General features: G+C 46.7%; 1 protein-coding gene across 4 annotated transcripts in view; it reads left to right on the top strand.

Annotated features, from left to right (window-relative positions):
- The window catches only part of ASMTL (acetylserotonin O-methyltransferase like), a 221,177-nt gene that overhangs the window by 97,642 nt on the left and 100,984 nt on the right, over positions 1-22,551 (top strand). For all 4 annotated transcript variants that reach the window (XM_078658086.1, XM_078658088.1, XM_078658085.1 and 1 more), the window contains exon 7: positions 16,666-16,774. In XM_078658086.1, coding sequence (XP_078514212.1) covers positions 16,666-16,774 — 109 coding nt within the window. The remainder of the gene's footprint in view (positions 1-16,665; positions 16,775-22,551) is intronic.

Below are 22,551 nucleotides of genomic sequence, written 5' to 3' on the forward strand. Positions count from 1 at the left end.
GCATCTGTGGTCTGAATCAGATCATGCCTTTCTCATGATCCTGATCCTTTCATTTTTCTCTTTAAGAGCTCCTGGAAAGAGGAAGTATGACTATTTATTGATTGATTTATTTATTTATTTATTTATTTATTTATAGGCATCCTTATTTCTTGTTCGCGTTGCTTTACAGTCAAGCTGCCCTGTGGGCATGTGTGTAATTTTCTTTGCTCCCTGTAATTAATAATTTAATTAAATACATGTAATTTGTGCTGAAGAAAGGCTGAATGGTCATGCCAAGACTCAAACCTGCTGATCATCACTCTATTTTACGTGACTATCAATTTTAGAGCTGTCTTTTTCACAGACAAGCAGTTTTAATGGCATCAAAGCGGCTGCCACACACAAGGCCATTACATTAATATAAGGTTTCCTTATAAACTGCCAGCTAAAAGCTGGGTGCTTAAAAACACGGTGTCTGGTGAACACACCAGACATTCAGGCTTCCATAAATAGGTCGGAAGGGGATAATGTGCGGTGGAATTGCATTCCCAAGAGCCGGCATTTCACCGCACATTATGCCTAGTTTACCTCGTGAAATCCGCATTTAAAGTTCAAAAGCAACTCTTTGTTAGCGCAACATCGGACAGGGTATAAATATGAAGAAAAAATTAGATTCCCATCTGCAAAAAAAGAAAGTGTAAATGATGCTGTGAGGATTTAGGGGACTACTCCTCTATTATAAGAACACAGCCAGACCTAGAACAAAGGGAAAATGTACATCAGATTTTCCAGTCCAAACAAAAGTGGTCACATTCTATCACCCACCTTATTCAGTCTGTATATGAATGAGGTAGAAAGATTCATCACCGATGTTATACCTGGCACCATTGGCGTCTGTCTCCTTTCCATTTTTACTGTTGCCTCGTGTGTTTTTGCTGGTGTTAGATGCTTTGGGCACTGTGCCACTGCTGTCCAATGCCACAGTGCAAGTGATCCCTATTATAAATGAATGTATTAGTCAGTGGTTCCATGTTTGGCTATTTGGTTTACTTGTCAGACCCTCGTACAGTGCACCAGGGGTGCCCAGGGCTTGTATTCCAAATGCTGCTAGTGGGCCTGCAGGTATGGTTGTGCCACCCACAGAAGCAGCCTTGTAAAATGTGTCTAAGGTCTGCCATTGCAGAGCCTGTGTGCAGTATGGTACTGTCATGCTGACTGGGCAAGTGCACCTACCTGCCAGTTCCCAAACCTTCCCTATTCTTCATATCAGTCACCCCTATGGAAGGCCCAAGGGCAGGGTGCATTGTCAGAATAAGGTAGGACAAGCCCTGATGTGTGTGGCATGTCCTAATAGTGAATTACAGCCATTTTCGTTTTTCACTATTGCAAGGCTACCTGTTCTCCATAATCCAGAATGGGCTGTTAGAATTATTACATTTTATAATCCTAACTGACTCAGAGAACATGGTTTAGTATGCCTGAACTCAGAATAATAAAATACATTTTTTAGTAAAGTTGGTTTTAATATTCTTTGTTTGAAAATACCACTTTTAGAAAGTAGTTATTTTCTTGCCTAACCTTTCAAGCCTGCCTCTGCTAGGTTGTGTATTCCTTTGTCTGGAGTTTGTGAGTGACAGGGCTGGGGGATTCCAGGAGACAGGCTGGGGCAGCCCAGTGGTAAATAGAGAGATCTGCGTCTAGATGGGAGGGAGGAGTTGCACCTGGGACCTGAATAGGGCTGGGCCTTCTCTCTACAATGCTGGCTCCACCTCCTGTGGTGTATCTGATGTCTCTGCCCTGCACACTGAAAGAAGAGAGGGAATCCTGTCAACAAAGTGCTCCAGGGCTGTGCCTTCCCTCCCCTGTGCTGGCTCCACCTCCTGTGGGGCAGGTGATGTATCTGCCCTGCACAGTGAATAGAAGGAAGGAGTCCTGTAAACAAAGTGCTCAGGAACTGGTTTGGACTAGGCAAAGGCCCCTCTCCCCTCAGAGAACAAAGGATTTTGGGGTATAACTATTGGGAGCCTGATCACAAGAAATTTAATCACTTTTGGACTACAAGAAGAAACCTTTGCTGAGGAGAGGAACCTGAAGAAACCGAGGAGAGACTATCCCTAAGCTGAAATGCTGCTTGGGGGATTGGCCTGCAGTGGTTGCCTGACTGCCAAAGAAGGGAGAAAGAACATTGTGTGCTTTACTTTCAACTTGTGAAGGATCTCCAATGGCTTGGAACAGAGTTTGCTTCCTGCTGAAGTCTCAGGGACAACAGACTTCACCCACCACTCCTAAAAAGTCTTCCTGAAGTGCCTGCAGCTGTGCTGGACTTTGTGGGGGATTTGCGTGTCGCAAGGAGCTGGAAGCGTGACTCAAGATCGAGAAGCATGTCGCAGAACCGCCGCTGCCGCTTCACAACACGAAGCGCCCTGCATCACCAGAGAAAATAATCTACGTCGCCGCAGACGCCGACGCATCCACAGGAAGCGTGTCGCAGGAGAGAAGGATCGACGTCACATCAGACGCCGCCGCATCTCTGAGAAGCGTGTCGCAGGGCCTGTCGCATCTCATCACCGGAAAAGAGGATCGACGTCACCACAGACGCCGCCGCATCACCAGGAAGAGTGTCGCAGGGCCTGTCGCGGCTCGCATCATTGTGGAAGCAACTCACATCGCCAATAGAGAGGATCGACGTCTCCGCAGACGCCGCCGCATCGCTCGGTAGCTTGTCGCAGGGCCAGTCCCAGCTCGCAGCTTGTAAAGTACCTCGCTTCGCCAGAGAAGAGGATCGACGTCGCCGCAGACACCGCCGCATCACCGGGAAGCGTGTCGCATCAAGGAGAGAGCAGCGTCTTTTATTTCTTTGCACCAGAACTTTGCCTCATTTTCCTCGCTGCGACATTGCTTGCCGTGGAAGTGCAGCGCATCGTAAGGTACATTAACGCAAAGTGTTGCATCTTAAGAAATGAACTAAACTAAGCTAACTCTGCCATCTTAAAGTAACAGTATTGTGCATTTTTGTTGTTAATGGTCTTGTGGTAACTCTATATAAAGTATACTTTTTTTTAATATATAAAACCTTGTGTGGTGCCCATCTGTAGTGTTGTCATAATGCTTTACACACTGCCTCTGAGATAAGCCTGTCTGCTTGTGCCAAGCTACCAAGGGGGTGAGCAGGGGTTATTTAGGAGTGTAATCCCCTTATCCTGACTAGAGGCAAGGGTCCCTATTTGTCACAAGTCCCTACCTGTGCCAACTAGAGACCCCCAAATCTAACAACCGATCTGAACATTGACATACCAACAGTAGAAAGAGAGACATTTCCATTACTCCACTTTGCAGATGAGGCTGTACTCCTGGCACAAACTGAGCTGGCAATGTACCATTTGTTGAGGGTTTTTGAATGATATTGTAAAATGTTTTTTAAACATTCGCTATTAAGGTAATCAAAACTGAATTTATTGTCTTAAATTCAAAAATCAAACAAAAGAAAGACTTTAGAACAGTATACTTTTGACTATCTGGGTATTTGATTCCACTATAAATTGTCATGGACAAAGCAAATTAAAAAAGAAATGCCTTCTTGTGCTGCATGAACAGTTTTGGAGGATCCACAATAAAGCTTATTCTAGTATGTAAAATTTAAGGAGCAGCCACCACTACATACGGTGGCAAACATTGGGGTTTTAAAACGACAACCAAGCTACAAAAGATTGAAAACAGCTTTCCGCGACCTATATTACACCTAGGCGTAGGTACACTAATGGAAACTTTAAAACTAGAATTGCGTCTACACAGCATTGAGTTAGAAATCCTCCTAAAGTCCTTACTTAACTGTGCTAGGCTTTGAGTAATTCCAGTAGCATCCGTTCACATAAGATCACTTTCTATCCTTTTGGCTTCTAAAAAATCCCTAAGAATTCCATTGTTTACACACAGTTGGTAAGTGTTAAAAGAAATTGGATGTAAGGATTTCCGGGGCACTGGAGCGCAATGAATAAAGTTAGTGGCCCAGAGACACTGAAACACTTCATTCTGCTATGTACAAAAACTCTGCTGATAAGGAAGAATGTCCGCCATCCTGTTTCCTGGAAGTATAACACCTTTTTATTTATTTATTTATTTTGTGTTTTTATAGAGCTCGAACTTGACCCATTAGGGTATCAGAGCGCTGTACATAGTCAAAGAGTTGTACAAAAGGCATGGAATCACGGAAGTACAAGGGGGATGGAAGGAACACAAGGTACAGTTAGCATTACAGTTGCTGAGGACACGGGAGGGAAGGAAGGATACAAGGTATAGTCAACACTATAGTTGGCCATGATTTTATGTCTTCGTCAACTTCGATACCATCTTGGCTTGGAATATAGCAGACACAAATTCTCTGAGCTTGGAATTTAAATTCATAACTCGCTCATTAAGTTTTGGATGGAGTTCTAATTATTGATATGTTTATGGGTATGATTATGTATTACGTGCATACCTTTTGGCTGAAGAAAGTAAAGGATTCTCATGACAACAAGTGGTGTCCAGCCATTCAGAAATACTGACTTGTTGTATGCCATCTAGTCCGTACCTTTCAGATTGTACGAGAACATTAGGATGCTATCAATATAAACTAATACACCAATGTCAATGTTGTTTCAAAGATCTTGTTTACACAATTTTGGAAAGTGGCTGCTGCATTGCTAGGCTCTATAGGCATGACCATGTTTATGGGTAGGCCGAATTCAGTTGTCAAGGCATCGCGTTCCATCATATATGTAGAAGTAGATTATAGGCTCTTATTTGGTCCAACTTAGCGAAAATAGTGGCTATCCATTTTGCTCTAATATGAATTTAATGAAACTGCCTGCAGTGCTACCATGTTTCCTGAGATAAAGTTATTCTTTGTTCCTATCCCTCGGCTTAAGCTATTTTTTGTTCTTGAATTGCACTGCTTACAGTGTTCTCTTGCCTCATTGTTTCCTGAGCTGTAGCTATTTCCTGTTTTCTTGAACCAGTATGGCCTGCAGTGCTACCTTGACTCCTGAAGCTTTAATGATTCCCTGTTCCTGAACCAGCACAACCTGCAGTGCTACCTTGACTCCTGAGCCTTAGCTCAATTCTTTTTCCTGCCCCAGCACGGCCTTCAATGCTACTTTATTTTCTTGCTACCTGCACCCGCACTATTCTAGTATACCATTGTAGCCTCCCCTTCCGTTTATCCTTTTCCAGTCCCTACCTTTCTTCCCATTTCCTTGGTTCCAGTTCCTAGTTTGCTGTCTTTCTATTCTGCTCTCTTGCTTCTATTACCTTTTATGTTTGTTACTTGCTTTCTGCCAAGTGTGCCCTTAAGCAAATCACCTCCTATTGAAGCTGCGCTACTTCCTCGTCCCTGGTCTGCTCGTGATCCTCTATGGTGGCTACTCTTTCGCCAATCGCATCAACATCATTGTGTATCTCCTTCACCTCCCCCGCGACCTCGCTTTTGAGCATTTGGAAATCCTCCCTCAAAGTATTAAAGAGGGACTCCAGGAAAGAGAGAGTAATCGGGAGATCAGCCCCCTCCGCTTCCAACTGCGATGTTGGTGCTGGGGTGACCGGCCCCCCCTTCTCCCCCGCTATGGCACCTTTAGAAAGCATCTCCTTCAGAGTCCAGTCCTTCTTCGCCCGTACAGAAGACATATCCGTGATCTGGGCCTGAGATCCGGGAGAGGGCTACCCCTCTTCGCCTCCTGAGCTATCGCAGGCCCTCAGCACTCCTCGGCGTCCTCGGTCTCCGGTTCGCCAATGGCCGTCCGCCGATATATCTGGCCATAGGGTTGTATCCCTTGTCGAGTTGCTCTTGGCCCCCAGGGCCTTTCTGTTCCGTGCAAGGACCTTAGGCCCCCCGCTTCTCTCACGTGAGCCATCTGAAAAGCTGTCCGATTAGCCTTGGAAGGGCAGGACCATCTCCGCAATGCTGCGCAACCTCAGTCATCTACCAATGCGGTGGGATCACACCCAATTACGTGGCCGCCCTCTTCACTCCATAGATACTCCTGCGCCAGTTGATTACCCTGGCCAACTGCTGTTAGTAGGGCCTCTAGCAATCTGGGACGCCCCGCTGGTCTTCAGAGCCCCCTTGTCTGTTTGTGCCACCGGGCCTCACCCAACCCCCTTCACCTTGCAGGTCGTCCTGGACTCTGGGCTCCATATCGGAAGTTGCAGGGCACTCCCCCATGAGCTATTACCTTAGAGGCTCGGACTCTCTTCTCCGCCCTCCACCTCTGTCAGGCTGTCACTTCACTGCCCCCTCCCTGACGGGTGAGCCAAATGATGTCACGTTGGTCCCGGGTGGGGATGTTGGGCCCCGATGAGCCTGGGTGCAAGACCACCTCCTCGCTGGAGCCCCCGTAGCCTCTTAGGGACGCTCTGGGACAATGGCACTGCTCCCGCAGAGGCAAGGCCTCTCAGCTTGCCACCTGAAAGCGCCCGTAAACTTCGCCAGGCGATCTTACTGGTCGAATTCCAGCTGCCGCCAACTTCCGTGCGGCAGCTGTGCTCCCCTGCGGCCTCACCTCGGAGTTCGTTGCTGCTAGAGGCGGCTTCCCTGTCTCCGGCAGCTGCCGAAGTCACGAGGCTCTCTGCTTTTTCCGCCAGCCTCTGGGGTGCTGCCGGACTCTCAGGCACACCCGGTTGCCGTCCTGCTGTATCGGCTTCGCGCCGACCCCCTCTCCCCGTGGCCAGCTGTCAGCATGGAAGCCTGGATAGCTTCACCCCTGGAAACGACTATCTGCGCCAGCAGTCCTGATCGGGGCCTGGCGCCATTTTCTCGACCCGTTGCTCCGTAACTCTGGGCTCTTCCAAATATGCTAACCGGGCACCTAGCCCCGTAAGTCACACCTCCGCGGGTGCTCACAGGCATACGCCTACGTTTTCTCCGGCTATGTTAGCGCCCCTGGGGTCTCCGGTGCAAAAGTGAGCGGACGAAGCAGCCAGGAGCAGGGAGCCACAGGGAGATGCATCTCACCAGCCCGCCATCTTGGCCACACCCCCCTTTTATATTCATTTAGACACCAAGATCAACGAGACTTGGTAAGTACTTTTCGAGTTAGCGATTTTCAGACACTTAGAAAATACAGCCGGCAGATTGGAGGCATGAGCCTTTGACGCAGTAATTTTATCCTAGTGGAGAACACACACTGCGTAGGGGTAATTGCAGTTGAGTTACAGGGTAGTTCGTCTTGACATAGGGTAATTAGGGGCCAAAGTCCTTATAACCACTGGCAGTTTTTGTTTACCTGCGTTCCTGTATCTGGGTGCAGAGGTGCTGGTCGCAAGGGTAGCCTCTAACGCTAACACTGAAGTCGATGGAGAAACCTGTAAGCAGAAAAATGCTGCAAGTGGAGACAAGTCTGCCAAAAACCAAAGGGATGCTTGGTTCTTGAGGGTATCTGGGGCAAGGGTGCACCATCGGTAGGCTCGGACTCGAGCTGTGGGACTCGGTTGCAGAGTTGTTTTGTCCAGCAAGTCGCTTGGATTGGAGGCTCTTTCTTGTGGGGTGAACCTGGAGATGGGGAGAGAACAGGACAGCAGGACCACTCTCGTTGCTGGCCTCGGTGATGCTGACGTCCCTTGTCGGTAGGTCAAATATGTCGTTGTTGGTGTCTGGGCTGGACACTGAACACGTTTTGGTTGCTGCAAAGAGGCCACGACTCTGCATGTTGGTGCAGGCTGGTTCCTGGGGTCGTTGCATCTCCAAATTTCAAATTTGGTGGGGTTATGGATCTGATGTCCTGGAGCACTATGACCTCCTCCTGGATGGCTGCTGGGTCGGTGGACCCGGTAGTCAGCAGATCAGTAAAGCGGGTGTTGCGGTCGGTGGCTGCAGGCTTCAGGGAAGTGGCTCCTCCACTACAAGGAAGATGCTGATGGGTTTGTGAAGTGCTGGCAACCCTCCTACATTTTGGGAGGATGCACAGATGCAGGATGAGTTGGGACTTTGCAATTGTTGAGAGAATATGAGTTCCTAGTGTCAGGTGCCACCTAAATACTGAATTTAGGAGCCTATGGAGAGTGAAGAGTTATAGCCAAGGGGCTTCCTACCCATGGTATTATTACACCCCCTATAGTACCACTTCCTGTGGGGATATCCCTGTCCCATAGTTCCTTATTCCACCAAAAATAAAATGATGAAACCCTTCTTTTGTGGAGCACATCAGGTAGCCCACCTTAGGGGTGTGACTAGCCTGGTGGTGCTACATGTCTACTAGCAAAGCTAATTTCCCCCTGTCCCGGTGCCAAATTGGCCCCAGGGCAGTTGGTTGCATCTCCTAAGTCAGGGGAAGGCAGGGTCGCATGGCAAAGGTTGCAGAAATGATGGGCACATTATGAGTCACCGACACTAGTGGGGGAAGAGAAGCATCACTATGCTGCGAATTGAGTTGCCACCCTTGCCCCTTGCCAGAGCATTAACGTGCTGCCAGCAGCTCCATTCTCACAGGCAGCCCGACACTGAGAGGGGAATCCGCGAGGTGCACTCAGAATGCTAAGCATGGCTCTGGACGATTCCGGCGGGAGCCGAACAGCGCCACGAGACAGGAGTGCCCAACCCCCTTGCACCTTCTTTTTGCCTGCATTCCCCTGCACATCCTGATACTTTTAATTTGCCGGTAATTGCCATTCAGATGTCGTGCCTCCATGCACCATTATCTGTCCCTACAATCACTGCACTGCGATTTCCTCTGCCTTGTAAGTTTTAAAATGACGAGGCCCTGATTGCTTTGATTGCCGTGCCCTGTTGCTACCGCCGGCATCTTGTCCTTCTCAAAATGGCGGCCCGTCGACTGCTCCAAAATGTCTCTATTGACCCACTTCTTGAATGCTTGCGATTACCGCGCTGCGATGGGCAATGCTCCCCTGCCTTGTAAGCATTAATATGACACACCAATTTTCTAATAATGGCCACCATGAGTGGGCCCCTTTCCAAAGCACTCCTTCTCCCCTTGTTGGGGAGGGATCCAGCATTTATGTCCTGGAGTCTCAGAGACCCCTCTGAGAGAGTCCACAGTGACATGGGAGTCTCACACAGCGGAGGCCTGTGTTTTTTTTTTTTTACCCCATTACCGCTGGGAGCACAGCACCTTACAACGTGACCGGCGCTCTCGATGGAACTTTTTGGACTATGCCCCCCAGGCAGAAACTGCGTACTGCGGTACCCAAGCAACCTCTGGCCGATGACCGGTGGAGCTGTCCCACACAGCTATAGAGGAGTTTGGCTCTGGTTCACCACTCGGTCGTCACCTACCCAGCCGGACGTCGGACACTGTTTTCCTCGTCTCCCCATTGTGCCTCCTTTACCCTCTTCCTCCCTCCATTATTATCCTCTGCCTCCCCTATTCCTTCCCTCTCTCCCCTATTCTTCTCTCCCCTGCCTATTTTTTTCCTCGTGTTTATGCTATGCTTTTGTACTGATGTAATTCCTGTAACTACTGATGTAACTTTGTAACCATGTTCTGAAACAATATTTCTTCCTCATGTAAAGCGCTCTGATACCTCTGGGTCTACCCAGCGCTATATAAAACTCAATAAAAAAAAAAAGCCCTCTCCTTGAAATGCTGAGATGACTTCCCTGTTTACTTGTACCATCTAGTAACTGAACTGGACATCACAGGGGCATATCTGTTCATGAAGATATACCCTCACATGTAATATAATGCACCCTGCCTTAGGGCTACAAGGCCTGTTGTAGGGGGGACTTACATATATTACAGTCAGTGACTTTGGCATTGTACGCAGTGGGTGTGCTGTGTCGTGTTTTAACTCATGCTTAGCACCATAACCCACAGTCTGCAATGGCAGTCTGCATATAATTTGTATGGGGATCCCATAGGGTGGCATAACACATGTTTTTGAGAAGTTGGCCTGGTACATGCTGTCCACTAATTAAAGAGGGCACCTTGCACCAGTCCAAACATGCCTTGTGGTGATTTAAGAGGTCAATGATAACCGTAGAAAGCTATCCAAGTGGTAGCTGTGGAGATCAGCCTTCAGGCTTAGTCTTGAAGGAATGTTAAGAAGCTTGTTTTACCAGAATGCAACCTTATAGTATTTGTTAAATGAAAGGAGAACCACACAGTAGTTATAAAAAAAATGTATGTATTAATCTAACTCTCTCTAGTATGACACAGTATCTCCAACACAGAGATAATCACAAAGCACACAGTACTTAAGCACAGAAATGACAGTAAAAACACAAATACACAGTGGGCCTCGGTGGGGGGGGGGGCCAAACCATATACTAAAATAATGGTATAAGAACCACATTTTGAGTCAAGACGGTGTCGAGAGGTTGTAGAATCGCTGGGACCCCAAGGAACCACCTAAGGTGAGTTAGGAGGGACCCCACGGAGGAAGGGTGCCGTGTGGGAATACGACTGAGTGCTCCATACAATCCTATGGGAAAGTAGCATTTGACATTTTAGAGTTTGAGGACCCTTCCCAGTGGACTTCGAAGAAACCCTGTGGAAGTTAGGAGACTGGAGAGCCACCCCACCTGTGGGTACCCTAGTACCAGAGTTACCTATTCCAGGGAAGCTGGGTGTATAGGTCTGGAGGACTTTGACGGCGAGCCGCTGCTGGATGGAAGAAAAGTGTCCGTTGGAATCCAAAGGTATATTCTAGTCGAAGAGTACCTAAAAGCAGAGGGGACAGAGTCTGGGTCACACAGGAGTGACCAGGGGCTTTGTAGACAATGCCCCCTGATGTCTGGTGCTTCAGGTGTGTTGCTGGAGTTGTTGACTCTGCAGCTCTGGAACCAGGAGACGTCAAGGACAACCAGGAGCCTGATACAAGCTGTCCCATGAAGGATGTCGAGTGCTGAGGGGTCGGTGTCCGGCGGGAGCACCAACATGCCATGACAACGGCAACTCACGCAGAAGGTCAAGGTGGATACGGTTCGGACAAGCAAGGTCCAGGAGACTCACCACCGCAAGAGGAGTCAGGGCAGGCCTGGAACAACCAGGGGAGCCCAAGAAAAACAAAATTGACCCTCAAGTGGATTCACAGGGCGGAGGCACAGGAGACGCAAGAGGACCTCGAACGATTTCACCAAACAGCCCATGGAGCACTCTGTGCGAAGAGGCCGGAGTTCTTGGTAGGAAATGGTGCCGGAGGTTGGGGCTACTCGAGCCCAATGCACTTGTTCGGGAAACACCAACCAGCATATGCACTTGCAAATGTGCGCGGTGCACCGGAGTTCTGATATTGCAGCCTCTACAAGTGATTAGGACCTCAGTCTTGGTGAGATGACAGCTCAGACATCAAGGGATGTAAAAATCTACCTCCAGTGTTGCTGAAGCCTTCAGAGTCCATAGGAGCTCAGGGTCAGCAGACCGGACAGCAGTGTTGCGGTGCCTGCGAATTCAGGGGAGTGACTCCTTCACTTCAAGGGAGATATCTTCGGTTGTCCTTGATGCTCCTCATGTCCTGCACGGATCCTGTATGGCACATGGGCACAGACGATGCTTCAGACTGAGAGGGAGACAAACTCAGGCATAAACAAAGTCCAGCGAAGTCCAGAGTGTCCAGACGGTCGAAGCTCAATGGTTTCGTGTTCAGAATCTTGTCCACATCGAATCTAGGGTCCTACAGCCAGTTAAGCACTTTTGTACCCACGGGAGAGGGTTGGACAGATTCCAGGGACCCTCCGAGGGGAGGGTCTGGACAGTGGGGAGGTTACTCCCATGTCCTTTGTCCAGTTTAGCCCCAGTGCAGGAGCCAAAGGCTCCCAGGACATGTTTAAACTGGACTATGCACAGGGACACCAAATGTGCCCCTCATCCAGAATTTCGATTGCTGGCAGGCACACCCACCCAGCCCTAATACACTAAATCCTGTCTGGGAGGTGGTCACACCTCCCTGTGACAGGATGCCTATTCTGCCTTGGGGAAGAGGTGTGACGCAGCGGCCAGGGCGACTGACGCCGGACGTTGGGGATCACGGTTCGATCCCCGGCATCGGCGGCAGGGGTCTGCCCAGCACTATGTGACTCTGGGCAATAGCTTGCTTAATCTTCCCAACGGCCCCCAGCGCCGGGAAACCTACGGGTAGCTGTGCGCTTTACAACTACAGGATTATTTATTATTATTATTATTATTATTATTATTATTAAGGCTTGTACCAGTAACACCAGGAACCCAACAAAGCTCGCTTCTGAGGGGTGGAATCATACCTCCCACATCAATTACCGGTGTGGGGGTATGATTTCAACATGTTTGACACAATAAGGTTTGTTTCAGCCGTTTTAGAGTTGCTCATCACGCGGTCACATAGTGCCACTCTGTATGTCGTAAATGGCCGCCTCACTGACAACCCTGGAGAATGGACTCCATAGGCTGCAGGGGTGTTCTACTCATGCAGTGGCAACCTCTCACTTAGAATCAAGCACCCTGCCCTCAGGATTGTCAAGGCCTGCTAGAGGGGTGACTTATGGGTTTTGAGTGCAGTGACCCTTAGATATAGGAAACATATCTTAAGTGGTGCATGCACCAACTTACACAGGCTGCATTGTGTAGGTTTCATTTCGCATGGCCTCTCATGGGTGGTATAACACATGCTTCAGCCCATGGGAGGCCTCTGGGGTACCTATGTCCTGGGTACATGGGTACCATAAACTAGGGACTGTCAAGGGTACCCCAGTATCCCATCTGGAATGTACCAAAGTACATAGTATAACAGTTTAAAGAGAAAACAGATAGACTGGGGTCCTGAAGTGGGGGTAACCATAAGAAGCAGATTCTACTTTTCTACAATGTTGCAGACCTTAGTGACCCCCTTTCCTACCCATGTCCTAAGTTAATTGGGGTACCACATACTAGGTCCTTACACAGGTGCCAAGGTGTGTGCCAGTTGTGTTACAATTAGACAATTTTACCTTGTCTTTAGGGAACGAGCACTGGTGTCAAAAGGTTCGGGGGGCCGTGACAAAAAAGTAACATTCTGAACTTATCAGTAGTAAATATGAAACATGACTATATCTAATGAGATCATCAACTGGTTAAGTAACTTGTTTTAATAGACATTACCCCTTTATCCTTCATGATCGGGGTGTCCTCTGCTAGGGCCAAAATCTGAATTACCTTTTTGGTGAGGGGTGGTGTCAGATCACGGACAAAGCTTTGATAACCAGGATTGGGAAAAAAGACATGGGTTTGCTGAACAACTGATTGATTTGTTACTCAGAGATGGACTTCATTTGAAGAGCATGGCCAGTGTATTCAATATGTGATTTGCAAATCAACCTCAATTCCCCATGACCTTACCAGGGTACTTCTTAAAACAAATTGGGCAATGTCTTTGACATTAGGTGTGCAGCAGATGGCCTAATCTGCATGAGAGAAGGAATTGTACACTGTCTGAAGATTTCAAATGGGGTAGAATTGTTCTTCCTGAACTCTTTTTTTATTTATATATTTTTATTCACCCTAATGATCATCCTGTGGAGGCCCTTTTTTACCATTCTGTAGGACATTTTATATTTCTCAACTGCTGACTTTATCCACCGGCTCTTGCATCATCTGCTCCCAACCCTGACCTTCACAAGTTCATCCTTAAATTGTGATGCTTTTTGAACAGTTAAGGTTGATTCTGCAGAATTAATTATGCCACTGGATCAAATTAAGTTTTTGAGAAATTATAGCCTCCGGTAAATCTTCACTAAACCTTTCTTGAACTGGAAGTACCACTGCTTGTGCAAACTACTTTGAGGTAATCTGCAGCCCAATGAAGGGATAGTTTGTTTTCTCTAGTGCATACCAGCCTTCGTAGGCCCTCAGTGGTTCCCACCCTGTAAATAAGTGATTATACCAAGAGATTCTCAATCATTTTTAATACTTCCCTGGCCACGGCCCCATTTCCTTGATCTTCCCAAACATTGAAATTATCAGTTATGGAGCTCCTGTGACAGTTGGTTCATTCTATATTTTTGTTTGTTTATTGAAAAGGGCTGACGAAACTGCGACACAGCATTTAGATGTGGCAGTACCCGCCGATAAATGGGTAGCACATTACTCGCAGATTTTCGGGGACAACCCCCCGACAACCGAGGCTCCCAGTTCAGATGCGGAAGCTCCCACTAGCAATAACATTTTTCCTATTGACCTCCACTTCGATCTAGTGGAGGTAATCACAGCACTGACTGCCTCAAAGACCGGTAAGGCGCCCGGCCCAGACGGGGTACCCTTAGATATATTTGTGAACAATATAGATCTTTGGTCTCCAATTGTCACACAGGTCATGTCTGCAGTTACTCAGATTGGCCTTATTGACTCTTGGTCTACCTCTGTGCTCTTGCCCATTTTCAAAAAGGGAGATCGGGATAACCCAGCCTGCTACAGGCCCATCTCCCTCTTGGATTCCCTAGGCAAGGTTGCCGGCAGACTTATCCTGGAGCGATTAAGGGACTGGGCCACAGAGAATAAGATCCTAACTGATTTACAGTTTGGGTTTCAAGAGGGCCTAGGCACAGTGGAGCAGGCCTTAACACCTGACTTTACTTATAGGCAAATACGCTGGGGCCAAAGGCGGTAAACTTCATCTAGTTTACGTGGACCTGAGTTCCGCATTTGATTGCGTAATTCATCTCAAGTTATGGGCGATCCTGAGAAACCTGGGTATAGATCCTGCACTGCTGAATTTTCTCCGAGAGCTATACTCGGACGCAAAAGCTTGTGTGAGATACGGCACCAAAGGGGAGCTTACTGAATCTTTTAACATCAAAAAAGGCGTAAGGCAGGGATGCGTCCTTGCTCCATTCCTATTTAACATCTATACTAATGGACTGGAGCAAGCGATGCTGGTTGACAGTAAAGATCTCCCCTGCATAAGCACCCGCCCTATCCCTGCATTACTGTATGCAGACGATTCAGTCATCCTAGCTAGGACACCCAATCAACTTCAGATCCAACTAGAAAAATACTGTGACTTTATGTCTTCTCTTGGCCTCAAAGTCAATAAGTCCAAGACTTTTGTCATGAACATTGGGAAGAGAGCCCAAAAATGTAAATCTCTCTTTATTCAGAAGACCAGATTAGAAACTGCTAATACCTACCCCTATTTAGGTATTCTTATTGATAATCATCTGTCCTGGAAACCTGCCATATCCAGCAAAAAACTGCAGTTTCAACGCACAACATCAGCACTGACTTCGTTCTCTAGGAAACTGGGTAAGCCCGCTCCTACTGTGCTTCTGAAGATCTACCAAGCTAAATGCATGAGCGTGGCTACATACGGGGCTGGAGTCTGGGGCTATGTGTCTGCAGACGAGCTATAAACCATAGAAAACTACTTTTTGAAATACATATTAGCCCTCCCCCGTAGTGCTCCTACTTACGGTGCCCATGTGGAACTCGGTTGGGAGTATCTGACTGACATCATCAGATACCAGCCGATTCTACTATGGCACCGCATATGGACCCAGGAGCAATGTCACCTAACTAGGTCATTAATATCTGACTGTCTCACTTTGTCCCACTGGAAAAAGATTCCTTGGTTGTTATATGTATCAAAATTTTTGACAGATTTGAACCACCCTGCATATTTCACCGACCCTGAATCTCTATTGGGCATATCTAGAAAATCATTGAAAAAGCTATGTGCTGATCACTTAAGCGATCTTCGCCTGTGTTCTGAACTAGTCAAAAAGTCAAATGTCTAACGATGGTCCAAAGTTCTTATGGCATTCAACCTTATTTGTCTTTTTTTCTGTCAAACCATGAGAGATATGTTTTAACCAGATTTCGGTTTGATGTATTCTATCGCCTTGTCTCACTGCCGGTGCCCTTAGACTGGTCACGAGAATTAGCAAACTGCCCCTGTGACGGTCTTACTCGCCAGTCAACACTGCATGTAACCTTTTTCTGCGCTTTTTATAAATCCCCGCGGAAACGTTGGCTGGTTCCATTGCTCCGGCACTTAGGTTTGAGAAGATGTAGACCGGCTCTTTTGGCACTTCAATACTTAGACACCCCGTACGTTGCCAAAACTGTTGCCTGCTTCCTCAAAGCCTGTTTGAAAACTCATTCTCAGCTATTGGCAACTGTCTCCTAAGATTTTACTGACTACTGTGCTATTATTCTTGTATAAAGAGTGTTAGGGATTATTTGTAAAATACCTGCCTTCCTTAGCAGCAAATGAGCAAATTGAATTTTTTATTGATTATTGTGCTATTATCCTTGTATATAGAGTGTTAGTGTTTACCTGTAAAATGCCTTCCTTAGAAGCTAATGTGCACAGTGAATTTTTATAATGTTGTAAGTTTTTAAAACGTACTTTTTATGATTGTAAATTCAATCGAAATAAAGTTATCTTTTGACTTTGAAAAGGGCAGTTAACTGTAAAATGCTAACCATATTTACAATATTATGCACATTAAAATAAAATACTAGAAATTAGAAATAGCCAAAAATCACCCTTTGTCTCAAAACAAAATTTACTGGGACTTGTTTGTTTCTAATTTTTTTAACCACATTGGTAAAACTACATGGTGAACCGACTTATTTCAGACCAAGAATTGCTACTAACATTTGCCTACCTCAGGTCTCGCAAGACGGATTTTAACAGTAATTGCAATTACCTATTTAGTTCATTAAATGATTTCCTCTAATAGGTGATATGTTTTTGTTTATCAAAGCCTTTTTCTGGCATTTTATTCAGTATTATATTTTTTAGGTAACCAAGTAGAAACAGAAGTCCTAGATTTTTACGAAGAGACAAAAGTCAAGTTTGCAGATTTGTCAGAGGAGATGCTATGGGAATACGTTCACAGTGGAGAGCCCATGTAAGTACTTACAGGATACTTTATGATTTTCAGAAGGATGTTTCTGTAGTTTCTGAAACTTTAGATTACTGTAGTACCTGTGCAGAGACTAATAGTTATAGGTGCAGCAATAACTTAGGACCTTTTGAGGAGTAAAATGGCAGTCGGAGATTCCTGGATCGTAGACTGTGTATGTTCTGTTGTTTATCACTGGTATTCCATGGCCGTTAATACTATTTCATGCCAGTTGGATTACCAAGTTACTGCCTTTGGGCAATGACTATCAAGGATAGGTAAATTGCCTAGTCAAAGCTTTCTGTAGGTGGTGGTAGGGGGTAGAAATTCAGATGGAGAAAAAAACACTTGATAAATTCAGTATCCAACCAATGCTACATCTTCAAAGAAGAAAGCACTTTTTATTCAAAGGTAAATGAAACAACTGTTAAAATTATAGTGCCCATCAATAACTAAAAAGTGCTAGCCTATTCTGTGGCTGCAACGTGATCACAAGGGTTTTTCTTTTGTTTACATGGTTGTAATTAGAGCCCGATGTACTAAACACTTTAATTTTCTTAACTCGTGCATTTAACAAAACCAGACGTTTTTCGAATGCAAAAGTGTTATATACAGTGTACAGTGCAAAAGGCTTTTCCACTTGCAAAATTAGCTGTGATCCATTCGGAATTTAAATTTGGAGGGGGTGTCCAATTTTAGTTTTGACTCACAGTAGTATGTAGTAGTGGTTTGCGGCTGCAGTCGCAAAGAATTGACCAGTTAGTTACACCTTCAACTTTGTAAGTCATTTTGGTGACTTCACAGGTGACCCCATGAATTTCGAAATGGGAAACATTTGTTTTCTTTTTTAAATCCACACCAACAACCACAGGGATGGTGGCGTTCTGTTACTTTCCTGTAATAAAGGGGGTTTGAGTCCATTGTGGTTTCTGGGAGAGGGATTAAAAATGTATTACTAGTCAACAAAAGCCTCCAATAATCCTAGATCCCATCATGTAAAAAATGTTATGTACACAAAGGAAATAGGACCAGAGTCCATAGAATCGGTCACAAAATACTGGACACAATTTGCTAGCAGTATTTTTGCGCCCATTGTTTTATTTTGTGAACTGACCTATGTATTAATAGTTCAGTTTTCAAAACAACGATTCATAGTGGGTCGCATTTTGACCTACCACATGAATATCAATGGGGTAGGTTGTTAGTTGTGACCCACTAGGAATCACCGCCACCACAGGGATGGTTGCCTTGTCTGTGATTGCTTTTAAATAAAGCAAATTTTGTTTAAAAATAAAATCCATTTTCCTTAAAGGAAAGTGGTATGTGTTAAAAAAAAAAAAAAAAGAAAGAAAGAGCAAGTAAAACTAACATTTTTAAAAGTAGGCAATGGTCCATGGGGCCGCTACCTACTCTAAAAAAAAAATACATAAAAATCGGTATATTATTTTCATCATTCTTAAGGTTTGCGAATGCCTTACTACTACCTTTTAGTAGTTGGTAAAAAAATTGTTTTGCAATCGGAATTCAGTTGCAAAAGATTAATACATACTACTGCAAAACGCTAGTTGGAATGGACGCACTAAACATGACCTTTCTAAATAATGATTCAGTTTGTAGTCACAAACCCGAAATGCAATTTGGTAACATGTCACGGAGTTGCAAATTTGGGTTTCATACACAGCAAAAGGGCTTTTTTTGTTTGGTTCTGCTAATCAGGTTGTTTACACCCTTAAAAAGACTTTGTGCATCATGCCTATTCTTCTTTTAATTTAGAAAAGGGGGTGGTGATGAACAGAGTGCCTGAATTAAGCAGACCACTCTTACCCAGTCCAAAGATCAGGGCTTGATCCATCACCGTTTTTTAGCTCACTGCACCATCCCAGCTCAGAACTTGGCTATATGCAAATTAGTCTGTTCCTGTCCCAGTGCATGATGGAAACAGGGCAAACCAAACTACCAAGCCAATTCTTGTACTGGGAAGGAAACAAGCTTCCTGGGACCGGTTTCTGCCATTTCAGGCGTCGTCGGCCCGGCTTGCTTGAATCCTGATGGTGCAATGAGCAAGGGACTCACATCAGAGTATACCCTTCCACGCTTGTGGTGGACAAAATGATTCAGAAAAGGGGGTGGTGATGAACAGAGTGCCTGAATTAAGCAGACCACTCTTACCCAGTCCAAAGATCAGGGCTTGATCCATCACCGTTTTTTAGCTCACTGCACCATCCCAGCTCAGAACTTGGCTATATGCAAATTAGTCTGTCCCTGTCCCAGTGCATGATGGGAACAGGGCAAACCAAACTACCAAGCCAATTCTTGTACTGGGAAGGAAACAAGCTTCCGGGGACCGGTTTCTGCCATTTCAGGCGTCGTCGGCCCGGCTTGCTTGAATCCTGATGGTGCAATGAGCAAGGGACTCACATCTGAGTATACCCTTCCACGCTTGTGGTGGACAAAATGATTCAGAAAAGGGGGTGGTGATGAGCAGAGTGCCTGAATTAAGCAGACCACTCTTACCCAGTCCAAAGATCAGGGCTTGATCCATCACCGTTTTTTAGCTCACTGCACCATCCCAGCTCAGAACTTGGCTATATGCAAATTAGTCTGTTCCTGTCCCAGTGCATGATGGGAACAGGGCAAACCAAACTACCAAGCCAATTCTTGTACTGGGAAGGAAACAAGCTTCCGGGGACCGGTTTGTGCCATTTCAGGCGTCGTCGGCCCGGCTTGCTTGAATCCTGATGGTGCAATGAGCAAGGGACTCACATCTGAGTATACCCTTCCACGCTTGTGGTGGACAAAATGATTCAGAAAATGGCAGAAACCGGTCCCCGGAAGCTTGTCTCCTTTCTGGTGAAGAATTGGCTTGGTAGTTTGGTCTGCCCTGTTCCCATGATGCACTGGGCCTGGGACAGACTAATTTGCATATAGCCAGGTTCTGAGCTGGGATGGGGCAGTGAGCTAAATAACGGTGATGGATCAAGCCCTGATCTTTGGACTGGATAAGAGTGGTCTGCTTAATTCAGACACTCTGTTCATCACCACCCCCTTTTCTGAATCATTTTGTCCACCATAAGCGTGGAAGGGTATACTCAGACATGAGTCCCTTGCTCACTGCTCCATCAGGATTCAAGCAAGCCGGGCCGACGACGCCTGAAATGGCAGAAACCGGTCCCCGGAAGCTTGTCTCCTTTCTGGTGAAGAATTGGCTTGGTAGTTTGGTCTGCCCTGTTCCCATGATGCACTGGGCCAGGGACAGACTAATTTGCATATAGCCAGGTTCTGAGCTGGGATGGGGCAGTGAGCTAAATAACGGTGATGGATCAAGCCCTGATCTTTGGACTGGGTAAGAGTGGTCTGCTTAATTCAGACACTCTGTTCATCACCACCCCCTTTTCTGAATCATTTTGTCCACCATAAGCGTGGAAGGGTATACTCAGACATGAGTCCCTTGCTCACTGCTCCATCAGGATTCAAGCAAGCCAGGCCGACGACGCCTGAAACGGCAGAAACCGGTCCCCGGAAGCTTGTATCCTTTCTGGTGAAGAATTGGCTTGGTAGTTTGGTCTGCCCTGTTCCCATGATGCACTGGGCCAGGGACAGACTAATTTGCATATAGCCAGGTTCTGAGCTGGGATGGGGCAATGAGCTAAATAACGGTGATGGATCAAGCCCTGATCTTTGGACTGGGTAAGAGTGGTCTGCTTAATTCAGACACTCTGTTCATCACCACCCCCTTTTCTGAATCATTTTGTCCACCATAAGAGTGGAGGGGGATACTCAGACATGAGTCCCTTGCTCACTGCTCCATCAGGATTCAAGCAAGCCGGGCCGACGATGCCTGAAATGGCAGAAACCGGTCCCCGGAAGCTTGTCTCCTTTCTGGTGAAGAATTGGCTTGGTAGTTTGGTCTGCCCTGTTCCCATGATGCACTGGGCCAGGGACAGACTAATTTGCATATAGCCAGGTTCTGAGCTGGGATGGGGCAGTGAGCTAAATAACGGTGATGGATCAAGCCCTGATCTTTGGACTGGGTAAGAGTGGTCTGCTTAATTCAGACACTCTGTTCATCACCACCCCCTTTTCTGAATCATTTTGTCCACCATAAGCGTGGAAGGGTATACTCAGACATGAGTCCCTTGCTCACTGCTCCATCAGGATTCAAGTAAGCCGGGCCGACGACGCCTGAAATGGCAGAAACCGGTCCCCGGAAGCTTGTCTCCTTTCTGGTGAAGAATTGGCTTGGTAGTTTGGTCTGCCCTGTTCCCATGATGCACTGGGCCAGGGACAGACTAATTTGCATATAGCCAGGTTCTGAGCTGGGATGGGGCAGTGAGCTAAATAACGGTGATGGATCAATCCCTGATCTTTGGACTGGGTAAGAGTGGTCTGCTTAATTCAGACACTCTGTTCATCACCACCCCCTTTTCTGAATCATTTTGTCCACCATAAGCGTGGAAGGGTATACTCAGACATGAGTCCCTTGCTCACTGCTCCATCAGGATTCAAGCAAGCCGGGCCGACGACGCCTGAAATGGCAGAAACCGGTCCCCGGAAGCTTGTCTCCTTTCTGGTGAAGAATTGGCTTGGTAGTTTGGTCTGCCCTGTTCCCATGATGCACTGGGCCAGGGACAGACTCATTTGCATATAGCCAGGTTCTGAGCTGGGATGGGGCAGTGAGCTAAATAACGGTGATGGATCAAGCCCTGATCTTTGGACTGGGTAAGAGTGGTCTGCTTAATTCAGACACTCTGTTCATCACCACCCCCTTTTCTGAATCATTTTGTCCACCATAAGCGTGGAAGGGTATACTCAGACATGAGTCCCTTGCTCACTGCTCCATCAGGATTCAAGCAAGCCGGGCCGACGACGCCTGAAATGGCAGAAACCGGTCCCCGGAAGCTTGTCTCCTTTCTGGTGAAGAATTGGCTTGGTAGTTTGGTCTGCCCTGTTCCCATGATGCACTGGGCCAGGGACAGACTAATTTGCATATAGCCAGGTTCTGAGCTGGGATGGGGCAGTGAGCTAAATAACGGTGATGGATCAAGCCCTGATCTTTGGACTGGGTAAGAGTGGTCTGCTTAATTCAGACACTCTGTTCATCACCACCCCCTTTTCTGAATCATTTTGTCCACCATAAGCGTGGAAGGGTATACTCAGACATGAGTCCCTTGCTCACTGCTCCATCAGGATTCAAGCAAGCCGGGCCGACGACGCCTGAAATGGCAGAAACCGGTCCCCGGAAGCTTGTCTCCTTTCTGGTGAAGAATTGGCTTGGTAGTTTGGTCTGCCCTGTTCCCATGATGCACTGGGCCAGGGACAGACTAATTTGCATATAGCCAGGTTCTGGGATGGGGCAGTGAGCTAAATAACGGTGATGGATCAAGCCCTGATCTTTGGACTGGGTAAGAGTGGTCTGCTTAATTCAGACACTCTGTTCATCACCACCCCCTTTTCTGAATCATTTTGTCCACCATAAGCGTGGAAGGGTATACTCAGACATGAGTCCCTTGCTCACTGCTCCATCAGGATTCAAGCAAGCCGGGCCGACGACGCCTGAAATGGCAGAAACCGGTCCCCGGAAGCTTGTCTCCTTTCTGGTGAAGAATTGGCTTGGTAGTTTGGTCTGCCCTGTTCCCATGATGCACTGGGCCAGGGACAGACTAATTTGCATATAGCCAGGTTCTGAGCTGGGATGGGGCAGTGAGCTAAATAACGGTGATGGATCAAGCCCTGATCTTTGGACTGGGTAAGAGTGGTCTGCTTAATTCAGACACTCTGTTCAT

Source organism: Lissotriton helveticus, chromosome 8, assembly GCF_964261635.1.
Source record: "Lissotriton helveticus chromosome 8, aLisHel1.1, whole genome shotgun sequence".
Lineage (NCBI taxonomy): Eukaryota > Metazoa > Chordata > Amphibia > Caudata > Salamandridae > Lissotriton > Lissotriton helveticus.